General features: G+C 35.3%; 2 protein-coding genes across 3 annotated transcripts in view; both read left to right on the plus strand.

Annotated features, from left to right (window-relative positions):
- The window catches only part of LOC117102784 (probable serine/threonine-protein kinase kinX), an 81,868-nt gene extending 63,273 nt beyond the window's left edge, over nucleotides 1–18,595 (plus strand). Inside the window, exons 15-18 of the mRNA XM_033243193.1 lie at nucleotides 12,183–12,386; nucleotides 14,801–14,943; nucleotides 15,878–16,060; nucleotides 18,451–18,595. Coding sequence (XP_033099084.1) covers nucleotides 12,183–12,386; nucleotides 14,801–14,943; nucleotides 15,878–16,060; nucleotides 18,451–18,595 — 675 coding nt within the window. The remainder of the gene's footprint in view (nucleotides 1–12,182; nucleotides 12,387–14,800; nucleotides 14,944–15,877; nucleotides 16,061–18,450) is intronic.
- Nucleotides 4,629–7,709, plus strand: LOC117102801. 2 transcript variants are annotated; one of them, XM_033243216.1, is made up of 3 exons: nucleotides 4,629–4,787; nucleotides 5,909–6,118; nucleotides 6,347–7,709. In XM_033243216.1, exons 2-3 carry the CDS (start codon nucleotides 6,007–6,009, stop codon nucleotides 6,667–6,669), a joined length of 435 nt encoding a protein of 144 aa, XP_033099107.1. In that variant the 5' UTR covers nucleotides 4,629–4,787; nucleotides 5,909–6,006; the 3' UTR covers nucleotides 6,670–7,709. The 2 variants fall into 2 exon arrangements, with proteins under 2 accessions (XP_033099107.1, XP_033099106.1); XM_033243215.1 differs by having other exon boundaries at nucleotides 5,909–7,709.
- Nucleotides 18,596–18,745: the final 150 nt, after the last annotated feature.

An 18,745-nucleotide genomic window follows, 5' to 3' on the forward strand; every position in this document is an offset into this window, starting at 1 on the left:
ATAATGGGCTAGCACCCCACCAATGACCCGAGCGGGGATGCTCACTGAAACACATGCCTATAGGCCTCTGTAGACTTTAGCTGAAGTAGAGTTACGAATGGCGTGGTATTTTACCATTTAAGTAGACTTGATAATAGAATAGAATTACATAATAACTAACTTAAAAGTAATATTACCCGTGGACATCGTCTCGTACATTTCTTCTACAAACAAGTGATATAAACGACGTACGCGTCGGCGGTGTACCGACGCCTAGGCCTGCGCTCCTGAAGATATTAAAATGCTAATTTTTGTAACTTATGATTCGAAAATGAAGATGCACTTACGATAAATGGTAAATATATTATTTTCTATTAGTGCCTTTCCAAAATAAAACTGGATTATACAATATCAGTTACGAAAATAGCGATATTAAAAGGTCCTGTACTACAAAAATTAGTGCACCAGGAAACAATAAAATTAAAATGGCCGATCAAGGTTTGTTTGGCCCAGCGAAACCGGTAACCAGGGAAACGTAAAGTCACACTTTTTCTCCATTATTTTGACCCTGGAGAGAACACGGTATGTTTCGTGTACTATATACAGTGGTGGCCCTTTAAGGCAAGCAAGGTATGCAGTGCATACCTTGGCTAAAACAAAAAAACAATATAAATATTAGTACAGTTTTTTCGTTTTATTTAGCATTACTTAGTCAGAACCTTCTATATAAATTCTATATAAACCTTAATATTTCGAGTTGACTGCTACAGTCCATTGGAATACCAAAGTTTTTTTCAATATTTGGCCTACTTTGGTATTTAGGATCATGGAGGTATTTATGGGAGTTAAAGCATAGTACCCAACAACGCTTAAATGTCCTATGTGACAGTGCTCATGCTCTTATTCTCACAAATCGGGACCTCCACTGCCGATCGAGTATTCTATCTATAGACTTATAAATCTCAATGATTAAAGTTGCTTCACCCAACTCGCCTCTCAAGATATTATCTACTCCTTTATAGAAAAGTTTCCAGGTTTTAGCAGACAATCTACTTCTTTGCCAGCCTTTCATTCATTTATCTTGTTTCTACACACTGTAACAGGTCATCCATGTAAACATTGTTTAGTATAGTATCTGCAGCTTCAGGAGCTTTCTCTCTACCCATTTCGGCTGTTTTTTGTAATGCTGCGATAGCTATGGTGGCTGATGGCTTGTCGCCAAAATGTACTGCTGTTACACAGTAAGTTTTTGGTGGTTTCTCTGTTTCATGCCCTTTCCACAATAATCTATGGCAATGCTGATCAAGTAAGGATATACTAATGGAGTGAAATATCTTCTGGATGTCCCCAACTAGAGCTATTTGCTCACTCCTGAATCTCAGCAAACTACTAGTAAGTTGTTGTTCAGGTCCGGGCCTTTAGCCCAATAATCATTTAACATGTGTCCTCTGTAACTAGCGCTACTGTTGAATACTATTCCAACAGGAGTGCTTACACTGTCTGCTTTGCGTACCGCATGATGTGCGATGTAATGTATTGGACCATTGTATTCTCTCAACTCCTCTTCTCCTACTTCTCCTTCCTTTCAATCATATCCTTGATCTGTTCGTTGTACACTCTGGCTGCTTCTTGGTTTCTACTTAGGCGAGCTTCTAAAGACGCAATAACAACAGCTTGGTTATCTTGAAGAGCTTTGGGTTTTTGATCCATGGATAATTTGCTACCCATCCTCCCTCTTCGTAGGTTCGCCCTTCTTCAATAATGTTCAACTCACGCTCTTCTTTCAGTCAATGCCTAAGCTCTCTATGTTGAAAAATTCTCTATGTTTTACTTCGAGCAAACTAATTTCTGTTGCACATTTTTCACCTCTGCCAATTGGATGAGCTCCTGGGATGCACATCCTAAACCTAAACTCCAGAAGCAGTATGTGGCCTTCTTTCTTTACCTCACGTGGATAGAATCCGGCATAGTCGTATCCAGTCAAATTGTTGACATCACCTACAGGTCTTCGGACCTTGTCATGGTTGACCTCCAGTATTTTGGCCAGTTTCTTGTTTTTCTGTGGCTTTACCATCGCTGTAATTTTCTCAATGCCATATGCGGCGATCACCACTTCCCCATTATCTATTATATCGTCTGCGGCCACCAGGACCGCAGACGATTTAGGTGTTTGTTGACGGCTCGAATGGTTACTTCTCATAGATTCCATAGTATACACAACTCTTTCAATCAACATCAGTATTACATCTTCCTTCTCTGCCTTTTTATCTTCGGTCTTTATTCTATCTCTCACCAATCTCTGGAACACCGTATTAGGTAGCTTTCTCTCAATCTCGCCAATAACCTTCATATTTGACATTTCACTTTCTTTCTTGAATTTTTTACTACGTCAATGAACTTTATTAACTTCTTTCCATCACCTTCTATTACTTCCTTCGTGTTTTCTACTTCATTGGTTATTGCTTCTACTAATTTTCTTTCACACCCGTATATCTCGTCCAGCCTCAACCACATCGTATTCGTCCTCCACGGGTCCTATAATTCTCAAGGGGTCCCTACTTAATGCTTGCCTAAGGGCAAATGCTAACTGATCCGGATGTGTGGATGACTGAACAAATGTGGTAAAATCTTCTTTAAATCTACTGTAATTCTTCACATCTCCGTCAAACACTGGTAACTCCATCCGCTTTTGCTTCAACGTTGGTTTCATCTCAGCCACACCACTGCTACTGCTAATAACTGCTTAAACACTTATAGTTTGCCTCGACTGATTTCCTAGGTATGTCATAATTATTTGCATTGTGTTGCATTAATCTCTGCCATAAACTCTGTTTGGCACCTTTCCATCCAGTGTTCTTCCTCTAGGAATTCCTCTTCATCTTCATTCAAGCTGACAAGCTCACTGTGGCTCTCCTCAATTGCTTCAAATAATTTCTCTACTCTTTGGACTCTATCTCTGAAGTCTTGAATAACTTATTCTTCCTTTTGCTGGTTTCTCAACTCTTTCACTGTTGATTTTTGGAAAGCAGCACCAAACTCTTCGAAATGCTGTAATAACTCTTCGAATTTCTTGAATGCTGTAAAACACTATCTTTCTAAACACTGAATTTTTTAAATGTTTCGCCGATACTCAAATTCTCAAGCTTATTCTTTGTTGATTTATAATAATAATGAACCTATTCTCAATTAAACTTTGCAATTCAGGCATGCTCTGAACGTCACTATGTGCAACGTCTTTACAGAGGGCGCACTCCAGTAATTATTTTCATTACCAAATGAAACATAATGACCGGTATAGAGGAAATTTTGAATTATTATTTAAAATGAAATTTGTTAAAATACATTAATAGGAATTTTTTTGAAGAGAACATACTACAAACCATGCCGGTATTAAAAATAACATACATTTGTATTTTGACTATTAGGACACGATCTGATTTTGTATATAGTAGGCTCACGAACTTTTCCTACTTGCAGGCCCTAGCATCAGTGGCGTATGTTTCTTGAAATGGAAGGGAGCTGATTGGGGTGGGAAGGTGGGGGATCGGTGATTAGTTGAGAACTCGCAAAATAAGGTGATTTGAGGTGACTTTTACTACTTGGGCAAGATTTAAATTAAGTTCTTTGCTTTGATAAAATAATGGATGTTATAAGTAAATCGTGACGTCATCACTGCAACTCCTAATGTTATAAGCCTATCCCCAACAGTCCACTATTTTTTCAATTATTGGACGTTGGGATTGATTTATTTTTGTTTCGTGTGCATAAAATACTTCACCTCGAAGACTTCGCGCACCGCGATGAAAGTTGAATTGAAATTGAAAATTACTTTCGTAAAGCAAGGTAAATTAGAACCCGAAGAAAGTTACTTCAAGTTAAATATTAAGTATGAACACTTACGGAATTCCTTGAATCAATGAACCCTAATAAACTAAACAAACTGAACATTTATACTGTCGCACTTTGTAATAATTGTCGCACTTTGTAATACCAGGGAACATTGAAATTATACTGTTACCTGTCGCACTTTGTAACAAATCTGTAACACTTTGTAATAACCTGTCGCACATTGTAATGACTGCTGTCGCACTTTGTAATACTCAAGCTGTCGCACTTTGTAATAGCTGCCTGTCACACTTTGTAATACGCAAAGCTGTCGCACTTTGTAATAAAGTCTGTCGCACTTTGTAATAACTTTTTTTCATTCAACTATGTTGACATGTAATTTTAATGGATATAAAAATAGAATAAACATTTAGAATGTTGCATATTTTAAATGACTAATACTAAAAGGTGAAGGTCATATATAAGCTTTACTAATGATTTGTATTATAATGTTCCAACTCGGTGACTTACTGCGTTACGTCGTACGTAATGCCAAATCAACAAATTTGAGAGATTTTCTTTTCTTGTGCGCGTACATGATACTACAAGGTCAAGGTTATAAGCAAGTTTTAAAAATCGAAAGCCTAACTCCTGTCTCTTATACACATCTAGATGTGTATAAGAGACAGATGTGTTATAAGTGAGAACATTGCTCCACTGTCAGATATGGCGTTTAGACAGAGTCCTTTTCTGCACTTAGTACTCATAACTTGCAATAAGCACCCAACCTCATTTCCCCCCTCTTCTTCCCCACCCCATTTAGACATCTCTATATCCGCCCCTGTGTATTATAGATATATTATAATTACATTATAATAACTTATTGATACATTACTTCCTTATGACTTTTAAATTCTGTAATAATTAGTTTGTTTTATGTACTTTTCTATGTAGGTGTGAACTCCACCATGAATCCAACGATCGTTCTTCCTTCTCGAAAGAGAAGTAAGGACATTGGAACAGATTGGAATTTGTGCCTTTTGTGTCAGAAAGACTCAAAGAAAAGGGTGATCAGCAAACAGTCACAACAGGAACAACACAACAGAAAATAGTACAGACAATCGATGCCAGGCTAAAACTTCATGACACAGATAACTTTGACATATTGGAGAGGTTGAAGATTGCAGATTTGAACGAATTGTGTCAAAAAGGGAAACTCAAGCATCACAGGGACTGCTATGCCACATTTACAGGCTCATTGCAACTCAAAAGACTTAAAAACAAAGTTGAAAGTGAGAGGAGAAGTTCACAGTTTAAAGACTCAAGCACCCAAGAACTCACGATATCTTGTAGAAGTGTTTGAAATCAGCTGATTTCAATCTATGTATCTTTTGTCAGAGACAAACAACAGAGAAATCTAACTTAGTAGCAACATTGGAAGTATCTGATAAGGTCCTCAAAGCTGCTGCAAATGACTATACGATGCGGTGTCGATTAGCATTAGTTAACGACTTGGTTGCAGCAGACACAAAATATCACCTTAAATGCTATGTTAAATTTATGAGGAAGCATGCAAATAATGGAACTTCACCCCAAAACAGCACGATCTGCATTGAGAAAGTTGCAGATGAACTTAAAAGTGGAATAGAAAGTGGTGCAGTCTACACACTATTGGATGTTTGGAATAGATACACACAACTGCTCTCTGATTTACGTGTTGATGCTGGCAGTTACAAGGATCATAAGTCATGGTTAAAAAAAAGTTAACAAGAACACGTTATATTTTCATTGCGGATTTTTTGGGCTCGGTACGGACTCTAAATGTATGCATTTTCTTTAAGTTATAAGGCGTATGCGGATTTTATAAGTCCGCAATGACGATATAACGTATTCAAGTCTACTTGATGGAAATGTGGAGTTTGTGTCACAACTTGACCCCCATCAGCCACAACTAATATTCCCTTCGGTTTCAGCTAATACGATTCTTCAGGCTCTCAAACAGACACACGATGATCTTGATCGTACAGTATTGAAACATGAACTACACACTAGCAACTTTACCGACATAGACGCACAGGAGTTATTGGCTTTGCATCATACGGCACTACGCATCCGAGCTGACCTTAAGAAATTACCACGGCTTACCAATTGTGGCAGAGTCGATGCAGACGATGCAGCTAAACTAGTTCCAAGAATTTATACATGTTTCTGAGTTTGGTACTTTCTGGCGAAGCAGATGATACTGAAGATGATAGCTACATTAGAAGATTATCCACCAGTATTTGCCAAGATCTTGTATATGGTTTAATCAAAGGTAAATGCCTTACACCAAAGCATCTTGGTCTCGGATTTGCTGTCCACCAAGCAACAAGATCCAAACGACTAGTTAACCTAATTCATAGTGCTGGACACTGTGCCAGTTATTACCAACTACTGCGTGTTGACACTGCATTAGCTCAGCATACGATTGAAAAGTACAGGATTAATGACAACACAATAATCCCATCTAATCTTACTAAAAATCAGTTTTTCCAATTTGCAGCTGATAACATCGACATCATTGAAGAGACCCTTGATGGTACAGGAACATTCCATGCTACACAGATGGTTGTACATCAAAGAGGCATTTCCGATAAGCATCACCATGATATACCTATTGCCAAGGACACCTCTTTTAAAATACCGGAGGAATTCAACAAAATCGATCCTGCGCCTTTCCATCGTGGCCGCACAAGTCCAGTGTTAAACAAGGAATTAAACCATGAGTGGTTCAACCCAGATGTTAAACAAGCTGAACTTGCAAATATAAAAGACATAATATGGATTCTTACAAAGTTGCATGATCCTGAACACAATGTTCCTTAATGGACAGGGTTTAATCAGCTAACAATTAAAGATGAGCAGGATGTAACTTCAACTGGCTATCTACCTATCATGAATGCTCAAGCACACGAAAGGAACACTTCTTGTAGAGTTCTACAAAACACTGCCTCCAACAAGCACCTATTGGCTTCAGTTCATGAAAATGGTGCCTGTCCTTTTGCAATTTATTCGTGCAGAAAGAACTGGTAATTGGAAGATGCATCTCTCTGCGTTTGTTGGAATGCTTCCATGGTTTGCAATATACGATCATGTGAACTACTTACGTTGGGGTACTGTGTATGCTACAGATGCACACCAGCTTGAGAAGTCACATCCAGATGTATATCAGCACTTTATGAATGGCAATTTTGTGGTCAAAACAACAAACAAACCATTCAATCAGATCAACACTGACCAGGCATTAGAACATGTCAACAAAGTAAGGAAAATAGCAGGTGGTTTAGTCGGCATTACCAAAACAGATAGTGCCAGAAACAGATGGTGCCTAACGTATAACGAACGTAGTCGACTTGTAGAAGAAACATGCAATTTGTTTAAAATAGCAACAGATGACCATGAGTATGCTCTCTCTTCAATGAAAGATGTTGGCTCTTCTCGAATTAAACGAGACAGTCGAGACGCCGAGTGTGTTACTGAACAACTGAGGCGCTTTTCGGTGTTTAGCCGCCATGAACCAGAATTAATCAGCATTGCAACAAAAGATGTTGCAACACAAAACATCAAAGGTGCTCTTCTCTCGGCATCAGACAGGGGACAACAACAAGTTACAGAGTTTGTGAAGTCACGTCTCATTGAAGCTGAAGTTGGGTTTCATGATGCTTTGAAACAGACAAAGTCTTTGACACTAAAATCTATGTACATAGTAAGGAACAAAACTGATAAAACATTGAAAGGAATTAATCTTCAGGCCAACAGGATGCTCTTCCAGCCTCTCTTAATTGCTAAAGATTCAGGTCGTAGTGTTGACTTGAAAAAACTTATGTGCCATGAGTTATCTCCTGTACAATTGGCATTGGCTGACACATCAGGAAGACTGAATCCAACCAACAAAGCCGAGCTTGGAAAAATACTTCCCAAAAGAGACATAAAAACGTGTATCATAATCGATGGCCAGGCATTGGTTCAAGCAATTGGTAAACCTGCTGGAGCAAAAACCTTTGGAGATCTGGCAGAAGCGTTTTCCTCAGCTGTCTTCGGTCATTTTAACACAACATGCACCCAGGTAGATGTCACTTTTGACAGATATAAGAGTAATTCCATTAATTCAGGAACACGAATTAAAAGAGCTGGTGTTCAGAGCAAAACAATAAGAAGAATAATTACGAACAAGGATGGTCCTCTTTCTATCAAATGGAAACAATTTAGAGATCTTCCAGAAAATAAAGAAGATCTTGCAAACTTCTTCAGTGAAAGTATATTGTCCAAAGCTAGAGAAACCATGCTTAATGGTGAAATAATCACATCAGGTGGATTTCTAAATGAAACAGAGGCAGCTTCATCTCATGATGCAAATGTTTCTTTTCTAAAGTCTACGCATGAAGAGGCATACACTATAATCATTTTACATGCTTTAGCTGCTTGCAAGAGTGGATATGAACGGCTTATAATCTGCTGCAGAGATACTGATGTGCTAGTACTCCTTGTGCATTTTGCTACCCAACTGAGCCAAGAAATTTGGTTTAGAACAGGAACTGCTCAGAAAAGACGTTTTGTTGCAGAAAATAATTAATGTGTTACTCATTGACATTTTATGTAAAGCACCAAATAGTTCAGAAATTGTTTATTACAAACTTGTTTACCCCGAAACCGAGATTCAGAAATACCGGGTTGGTGTCCGGCAGGGGATAGTTTTACCAATAATTATTAATCATCTATAATCACACTCTATATTTTTATATTATATAAATCACTGCCCCGAAACCTAGACTCAGAAATACCGGGTTGGTGTCCGGTGGGGGATAGTTTTACCACTAACTTTACAGAGCGAAATAAAACTTTACAATTCGTTATTTAAATTTGAAAAAAAAATGTTTATCGTATTTATTTTTTCATGTCTATTATACAGTAGTGTACAGTCACACAAAAGTGTTAATAGTACATTAGGTTATTGGTCATTGATGCTTGGACATAGTTTTGCATAATTTAGTTGTGCCTGGCTGGTTTTTTAATAAGGATCTGTACCTGCCACCAGAGAACTTTATTCTGTATTTTAAAATTAAAGCCTGAATATAATTAACTATTACCATAATCATATTTATTATACATCTAATGGATTCCTTGCCTCTAGTACATGCGTTTTGACACCAAGATCATACATCTAGCTTATTTAGTTCCCGTTTTATGTACATTTTAGGTAAATTTTGGCGGCCATTTTGAAAAATGGCCGCCATTTGTACACTAGACGAAAAATCAAGTGTCAACAGGGCTTAGGGTGATCAGAAGGGATTAATTAGGATATCTGGCTATGCTGACCGCTTCTAACATTCCACTCCCCCTAACTCATTTTCTAGGCCTCTTTTTAAATTTTTTTACTAGTCTATTATGGTTCACGTCACCTGATTGCCATTGAATAGGCGTTTGTGACGATATGCGTTAAGGTTAAGCACGACAGGCGTTTGCGACGAGAGGCGTTATGGTTAAGCACGTCAGCTTTTTACAATTGAATAGGCGTTTGCGACGATAAGCGTTAGAGTTAAGCACGTCAAAGGTTTGCAACAACAATTAGCGTTATGGTTAAGCACGTAACCTGTTTACCATTGAATAGGCGTTTGCGGACGATATACGTTAGGGTTAAGCACGTCAGGTGTTTGCGCCAATAAGTTTTAGGGATAATTTGTGGATTAAGGTTGGAGCACGTCAGCAGTTTACCACTAAATAGACGTTTGCGACGATAGGCGTTAGGGATAACAAATAGGGAAAATAACATGTTCAATTGCAATTGGCCGGTAAAATTTAAAATGCCTAATTCATTTTTTCATTCATGCACATTCATTCAGTTCCTACTGGCCACTTTTGAAATTTTTATTAACCCTAATTCCTATTCATTAACGGAATGGCTGACATGCTTACCCCTAAAGCCCATCATCGCAAACGCCTTATGACGTGCTTAACCCTAACGCCTATCGTCGCAAACTCCTAATTATGACATTCTTTTAATTGCTATTCAATGCTTCCTAGTAATGTTATATTTTGTGAAATGGGTGCTATAGTCCTACGACTGCTATTATAAGCTATAGCTATTGTATAACAGCTACTAACAGGCTTTTAATCGCTATTTAATACTTAACCCTGTGATTGCTAATATTTTTTGAAATGTGTGCTATATGACTGCCATTATCAGGTATATAGCTAGTGACCAGCTACTAGTATGCATTTAATCACTATTTAATGCCATTTAATATTTAATCAAAATGATTAAACAACAAAGAACATACAGTCGATATGCTCCAGCACAGATATTGATATATTTTGTGAAATGGCTATATTATGACTGCTACTATAGGCTATTACAAGCTGTAGCTAATGACCAGCTAGGCCTACTACCATACTTATATAATGATACCGTATTTAATGCTAGGACCAAACTTGCGCTCTGGCCCGTTGTACATCGAGTATAAGGGATACCGCAACTGGGTACTACTACTACATAAATAAGTGGCGGCCGCCAGATAAATATGTGGCGGCGCCAGATAATCGCTGGTGCGTGACATTCTAGCATGCCAAATTACTTTTACAAAACTACATAATTACACAGCAGAAATTAGCATCTTTTTTTAATATGGAATTTTACATATTTCTTGAACTCTAACAAAAAAATATTTATAAAAAAAAAATCCTCATTATATTCTATATGTGACACTGGTTTGTAAAAAAAAAATGTTTTACAATCAGGGAAATGTTCCGTTTCTGCCATCCGATTTGGCCTATTTCTTTGTATAGGCTAGGCCGATCTTCGTCTAGGCCTAGGCTAGGCCCTAGTCCTACCTCGTCCCTGCTGCACCACCGGCGATATTAGCTTCTTTCCCATCATAACCATCACTCTCATCACTTTCACTAGCCTACAGAAACACAATTATAATTTTCCCAAATAATTTTCACAAAAATGTTCCCCTGGTCTCTATCCACACTATTATCATCAACAACATCGCGTATGGCTCGTTCCACAGTATACCGGTATCGCTGCTGCGCGGCCATACTGTTTGACATTTTTGTTTGATTTATAAAATAGTTTTCAATAAATGTTGTCAAGATTTTTTATTATTCGAGAAGTTCAAAGTGTATCTTATCTTGTTTATCTTACCTAAACATTATACCCCACCATATTTCAACACAAATATGACCATTAAAGTTAAGAATAGATACATTAAATGCATAACGTTCACCACCACATTTATCCATAAGTTGTCTAGGAGAAATACGGTAACCTGGACGTTAGATGTCTTGGCCTAGTCATACATTTAATTTCCTTAGAGTGTGTGTGTATTTTGTATCGGTATTAAGTGTTCTATTTTGTGAAATCTAATGGCGATGTTTAACATACTAGAGGGTAAGTGAGAGAAGCGGGCGCCCCTCTAGTATGGAAAATAATGTTAATAATATTAAAATAATATATTTAAATCAAAGTTAATTGTGGCATTAACTTCCCTTTCAATAATGTATTAATATAATTTCATTTTTTTTCTTGAATTTTATTATCATTTCTCTTTCACAAACATTCTAATAAGCATATGAACTCCGACATTGTTGATATCTTTTATACCTTGATATTTATAGTAAAGAAATTAAAAAATATATTGTATTTAAGAGAGGTTGCTCGCCAAGATCAACAATCGTTAACGTACTTAAAGATACCTAGTACCACTGCCTTCGAAAATTTGACAGAGACACTTTGCTACCACAGTCGCAGCTACACTCCTACAAACTTTTCTGGATGGTCTGAGAAGTCTGAAAGCTATACCAGCCTTTGTCCTAACCTAGGCCGAAATTTAAAAATATAATCAATTTAATCAAGTAATACAAGAGTTTTGTATGCCAAAGATTTTGCACATCTGCTTTAGATAATCTTATTTTAACTTTGTCCAAGATCTACGACCAAATTCACATTAGAAAAACAGGTTTGGTACACTAGCACGTAGTCCGTAAACATGCCAGAATTGACCTTTGGCACGCCATCTCAAAATTCACACTTTTTAAACTCTACAATCTGTATTACACCCATAATCACATGTCCTTATTCTTGTTAAAAAAAAACTCATCGGAATGAATCGGATTGTTTTCCGGTATCTTTGTTAAGATCAACTGTAATGCAACCCTTGGGTTGAGCATTATTACATCATCAATTATATATTAGAATATTGTTTTATAATTTTACGTATCATATTTAAATATTGCTTCAAACAATATGTTTATTTTTGTATTGATCGCATTCCTCATTTTTATGTTTTAAAATATAATTATATCCAACTATTTTTATTAAAACTTTCATATTTATCCAGAATTTTCGAATAGCGCTTATCAATGAGAAATCTGAAGCCAACATTGTTCGCGTAGTTGATGAATGTTGTGATAATCTAGAAGTAGTTGTCGAACAATGCGATTTACTTGAAGATACTTTTCTGAAAAGAAACGAGATACATTGCACTGCAATTCTTCGTAATTTACAGTTTACTCGGATTGATGAAGAGAAGAAAAGAATGCAGGTGAAAATTTATTTTTACTTTAGTTTTATAGTTTCATACCTTAGGGTATTTATATGAGGCAATGTAAGATTCTGCCTTCCCCCCCCCCCCCCCCCCCCCAATGGGAAAAGGGCATAACTGACATTTTTGGCGAAATTCAGTTTTATAGCCTAGTGGGGTGACTACATATGTTTGTGTACTTACAGTTTGTAAATAGAAATTGGTTAAATAGTATGATTCTTGACAGTAGAATATGTCTAGTTAATGTTAGGCAAACATGATAAGTCTACTTAATTTATGCTATATAATCTTGCCTTGCTTTGAATGGCATGTTACTATGGAAATAAATATGTGGGAAAATAATGACTGTTTAATAATAATAATTAACCATGGCAGAATAAGAATTCACATTTTAACGAGAAATAACAATGGCAAAGAGGGACAACTAAAACGATTATTTAGCAAATAACTATGGCAAAAAGAGGCACAACTACAACATTATTCAGCAAATAACCATGGCAAAAAGGGACTACTACTTCGTTTATTTATAGCAAACAACATGGCTAAAAGGTATAGCTGCACAGTTTATTCGAATCAACTGTGTTCACTAAGCAAACAACAATTTACTTTTCCATCTAAATCTAAATATATATACATTTTCTAAATATTTTATTAGAATATAAAAAAAAAACAATAATTACTTGCAATCATTATATTATTACTTGAATTTGGATCACAGAGAAGAACTGCTAATATAATAATAGGCCTAAATTATATTGTAATCACATGACTTAAAATACTTTGTAAATAAAATAAAAAAACAATTTATATAAAATAATTGTAATACTTGTTTAACGTACACGTAGAAACATTCACACGCGCATACTAACTAAACAACAGTTGTATTTCACATACGCATATCCATACGGCATGCATCTTTCACCAAAGATAATAAATAGCAGAAGATAGAGCAGCTTCCCAATAAAGTGGAACATCCGTTCAAAGGCATTGTAGGTACACAGAGAGCACTTTTCCCCATCCTCGCGGCGGCGCTATATTAATAATAAAGGCGCCGCTCTGGTTCGTTTGTTTCCTGTAGTTTCTCCACTTAGTAATGTTCAAATTTTACCTCATCCGCAGGAGGGCGAATGTTCCATCAATTTTAATACAAATACGCGGAACAGCTCATTCTTCTGCTATTTAAGTTCTTTGCTTTCACGCGTTCTTGTGCGGGGTCCCTAGGGGTACCCTAAGGCCCCCTACATACAGGGTGCTCGATCTAGCACCTTGAGCCAAAAAATGTTAGTATTTATTTTTTATTGCGTTTCTTTGGTATTATTGTACATTTATTTTATAGTTTATAGATGACTAATATAAGAAATTATATATTGACTGTTAATAACCTGACTTAAAATTGCGTTGAAAAGAACTGAACTGTGTACTTATATCCTTTTGCCAAAGTTCGCCAACATGTCTTGAATCAGAAAACCCACGCCAAAAGGGCGTAACTGACATTTTGAGCAAAAAATCAATATTTATAGAAAAATGTGTGCTACGGCGGAAGAGACATTATTTGTATATTTGAATACATTAACAATGAAATCAAATACCAAAACATATCTTAAATAAATTAAACGTTTTTCTTAATATCTCCAAAACTGCAAATTGTCAGTTATGCCCTTACAAGCATGTGGTACAGGTCAAAAGCACTAATCTTACACAAAGAAATTGATTATCCTTGTAAAAGGTTCTCCGTAAAGCTGACTTGTTTGCACATTATGTGCAAACATACAGATTGCAATAACATATTTATCGTATCGTATTATGTATGGAATGTAAATCAAAAGCGTGGTGGTTAAAATACTTGTTTCTAATCCCAGTTTGTGAATAGAATTGTCACCTAAGAAGAAGGTGATATATTCGCTATTATCAATCATTTGTCCATATCTGTGCACATTGAGCGAACACATTTTCTATTAGTCTATTAAAATATAATTTTAGAATTAAGCGTAAATCAATTGATCAGAATCTGATTACATACGAAATTGTTTCCTAAATTAATGGAACACTTATAAACAAGTGCAATTCATTAATCTGCAAAGGAGGAGTTATAGACATCTGAATTAGAAATATTACAAGTTTGAGTTAATTCTTTCTGGCCAAAGCATACTTCAATTTGCATTATGTAATTGAGACTAATGAACCTTTCCGCAGGCCCCTCTCCTTGGATATTTTTTGCTAAAGCCACACAAAATTACAGTGATAAAACATACCCAAGCACATGTTTTTGTGAAACAATTCGCATGTTTTGTCCTAGCCCTTTTGTGATTCGTCAGTCAGTTCGATTAATACTCCAGAATGGTATATTGTGTGTATGACTTATCAAATGAGACTGAGTGCAACTTTGACCTAACAAATCATATGTGTTTTAATAGGAATCATTAATAACCGAAGAAGGTTGGGCAAAAACAATTCTCAACATTCTTCTGCTTGAAAATGGCAAAAGGAAACCTTATAATGAGACAAGTGCAAAAATGATAGTTTTTGTATCAACAGTCCTCATTGTAAAGGAAAATGGGTAAGTTCACTAAAACTAATGCTAATAAAGATCACCTAAGAATAATCATGCATAATTAAGTATTTACTTGAGCACAGGGCCAAATAATTCGCAGATGTCAATCCAACTAATGAAATTTCTTCAAACAATTGATAGATCTCATCACAAAGTGGAGCGGATACTAAAGCATAATCTAGTTTTATTATACTGGTAGAGTTCAATTGTAGTGATGATTCGAAAGAACGCGTTTCATTTTAGTTTTTTTCTTAAAAATTAATTCAATATATTTATTTGTGTAAATGTACTAATACATACACTACAGATAAATACCAAATAACAGTTATGATGATGTTTTCTATCACCCAGTAAAACGGACGTAATTCGCTTTTCCAAATTAAAACAAAAGATAATGTAGCAGGAGAAATCTGATGTTAGGCATTATAATTCAGTTATTTTTGCCATTAAAATGCATGCATTATACTTCAGGTCTGTTGAAATAACAAATTAAATGTGATTTTTGCCGAATTTTTTGTTTTTAAATTCCATTATCTCCAAAAATTATAACTTTTAGTTTCAATAATTAAAATCGGGCCTATGTAATAAAGAGGGGTGACACAAGCCATAAGAGTGACGAGGTTTTATTTTCACCGGAGGAACATTTCGAACAATATGAGGAACATTTTCGTTGATAGGCAATATCCGATATGATATTTACATCATTTTTTTCTGTTATTTCACCATTTCAACTTTAATGAGATATACTTGACTGTTAGGACATGTTTCTATTTGAGCACCGATGTTATTATTATTATTATTATTATTATTATTATTATTATTATTATTATTATTATTATTATTATTTATTTTATTTTGAATGTATTTTGTTGTGTTTTATTTACTACAATTATTAGCAGCAGTTGTTTAGTTAATTTGAAAGTTTATTCCGCCATTTTAGCTATTGTTTTGAAGTCATTGATGTCATACCGAAGAAGAATATCAGATTCCAAGTGCATCCTAGCTCGTTACCACCATGGCTTATTACATCAACAAAATGTATACACAGTCTAACAAAACGTAATACGGATTCAAAAATCCCTTCAATTGCATATTGGTTTTGTATAGAAGATATGAATGACAGGTAAGTAAAGCAATTGATTTTACTACTAATTTTGTTTCAGCTGTAGCTTTTTTATTTTGTCCAGTACGTAGGTATATAGTTATGAATATAAAATAAGATATACCTTACAAATTGCAGGTTTTCCTCCAATTAAATAACACTTTGGGACATGAGTTTTCATGGTATTTAACAGCTTTGGTCTCTAATTAGAATATTAAAAATAAAAGACATTTGTTAATTTGGAAAGTGGTCTTTAAATTTGAGATGGTCTTTATTTGAAGGGGTCTTTAATTTGAGAAAGACCTGTATTTGTATTGTACTAAATAAACATATACACGCAAATGTAGATTCTTAGCTCAATCTTTTATAAGCAGATGGACGTTTAATATGAACATTTGGAATAATAATAAGTAATATGATAATTTAAGTCTATAGTTAAAAAAAACTTCAAGGCTTACGTTTTTGGTGGTACTATAGCTGACTGCCGCCACCTAGCTGTACATCAAACGGTATAGCCTCAACCAACACACAGCAACACGTTTGACTGTATCACACCAGCCTTTAAATAGTAAATATGGCAAAAACAGCTATTACAATTTTTTAATAATACATTAGGTAAACTTGAAAACTCTAAAACAGCACAATAATTATAAAATAACTACCGCCTTAGTGAGGTATTTAAAATGTTACCTTGCTACTCAATATTCATTACAATCAACGACTTTAATTTTAATTGCAGTTTCACACATTTTTATACTTTAAAGCTCCGTCAGCTACGAATAACAATAGTAAAATGCTTTTCACAATTTAAAACACATAGGCCTTATTAATATCATAAAAAAATAATACATTCATCATTTACATAAATAGCTAGCATATTAAACAATTCAAACATTACTGTTTAAAAAGAAGCAACCTAATAGCTTAATCAACAGTGTTGTCGCTGTTGTTATGCAGACATAACTTTGTTAGATTTTAATATTTCAAGCCGTCTCCGTACGTTGATCTTAAACCCAAGTTTGTTTTCTTTTACAAACTAATACCACCCAAAGCTCTCACTTGAACTTTCTTTCTAACTCTTGGCCCTTTCTTCGGTAGTGAGTTGGAAACCACCCTCTTGTCACAATGACGTGATTAATAATCCAGTTTAGATGCCTCTTCTACTGTTGGTGCAGAAACAAGACACAGTTTCATCACATTAACAATTAATATGATCCTGTGGATTGAAGTAATAAGATAATTTAAAACTGTAGTTTAAAAACTTCGATGTTTCTTTCGTTGTTATTACTATAGCAGACTACCGCCACCTAGCGGTATATTAAAACTGTATAGCCTCAATTTTCCAAGTAAATTAATTACAATACAACTCGACTTAAAACTTTGTTTATATAGACCTATAAAATAATTTTTGTGTGTAGTGTGTTATTAGGCCAAAAAAAATGTTGTGTTGGCCTCCGCGACCGACAAACATTTTCCAAAAAATCGGGTCGGCTTTTTTTTTTTTTTTTTTTTTTTTTTTTTTATCTGAAAAAGACATTTTCATCAAAATTGGGCCATATTACAGTATTTGTACGCGTAAAATAGGTAGAATAGAAGGCATAATTTTGATAACCACGCGCGACGACGATACGTGCACACAACATCAGATCTCTCGCACTGAGCTGTCAAGCCACGACCAGATCTAGACCCAGGCCTGAGCTAAAACCTATCCTTTACTACTGTACATCTATGGTTTGCTTGAATCAAAAATCGTATTCATTACCTTACGGTAGATTGGAAAATAAATGAAAACAGGTTTAGGTCTAGCCATCGCTTAGAAACCGGTACATAGCTAGACATTTTCGGCTCTGTTACGGTTTTAGGCAAACCATAAACTAAATATTTTTCTCTTCATTTTTCTCAAAGTTTACTTCGATTGTTTTACGTAGATTCTTGGTTGGACATTTTTTCATAGCCACTGTATGGTATTGCTCGATCTGCCCGCCCGTGTGTGATCGTGTGGATCGGATAAACATTATTATTTAACTTTTCGAAGCCAAATAAATCTTTCTTTAAACTGATTTATTTTTGTTAAATTTATTTCAATATACATTTGGTTCGTATTTATTCTGTCATTACGTAACTTTGAATACTTTTTCTTTGGCAAGCTTGCCATGGTTCTATTGTGGTGCATATGAGCTACGAGCCATTAGGCCTATTCTCTTCATAATAGGGACTGCAGTTTCAGGCCTATCCTATTTCATGTATTACAAAAAAAACAAAAACAAAAAACCACCGACCGACCTTCGATCTCCATTTTTTTCCATTTGTGGCCAACACAACATTTTTTTTTGGCACATTAATCATTAGATAATATTTGGCAAAAACTAAAGCGAAATAGATATAACTGTATTCATTGTCTCATGTTTTAGAATGGAATCTGTAAAATTGACAAGCTTGTTTGATTTGATAGAAGAAGAAATTACAGCACAAATGATGGAGTATAGTAAGTATAAAAACTCAAAGAGATACACACAAGATGTGTCTAAGAGACAGCTACAAAACAACTCGACTTAAAACTTTGTTTATATAGACCTATAAAATAATTTTTGTGTGTAGTGTGTTATTAGGCCAAAAAAAATGTTGTGTTGGCCTCCGCGACCGACAAACATTTTCCAAAAAATCGGGTCGGCTTTTTTTTTTTTTTTTTTTTTTTTTTTGTTTTTG

The sequence above is a fragment of the Anneissia japonica genome, unplaced genomic scaffold (genome assembly GCF_011630105.1).
Source record: "Anneissia japonica isolate Jap-2015-1 unplaced genomic scaffold, ASM1163010v1 scaffold287760_len733007_cov179, whole genome shotgun sequence".
NCBI lineage: Eukaryota > Metazoa > Echinodermata > Crinoidea > Comatulida > Comatulidae > Anneissia > Anneissia japonica.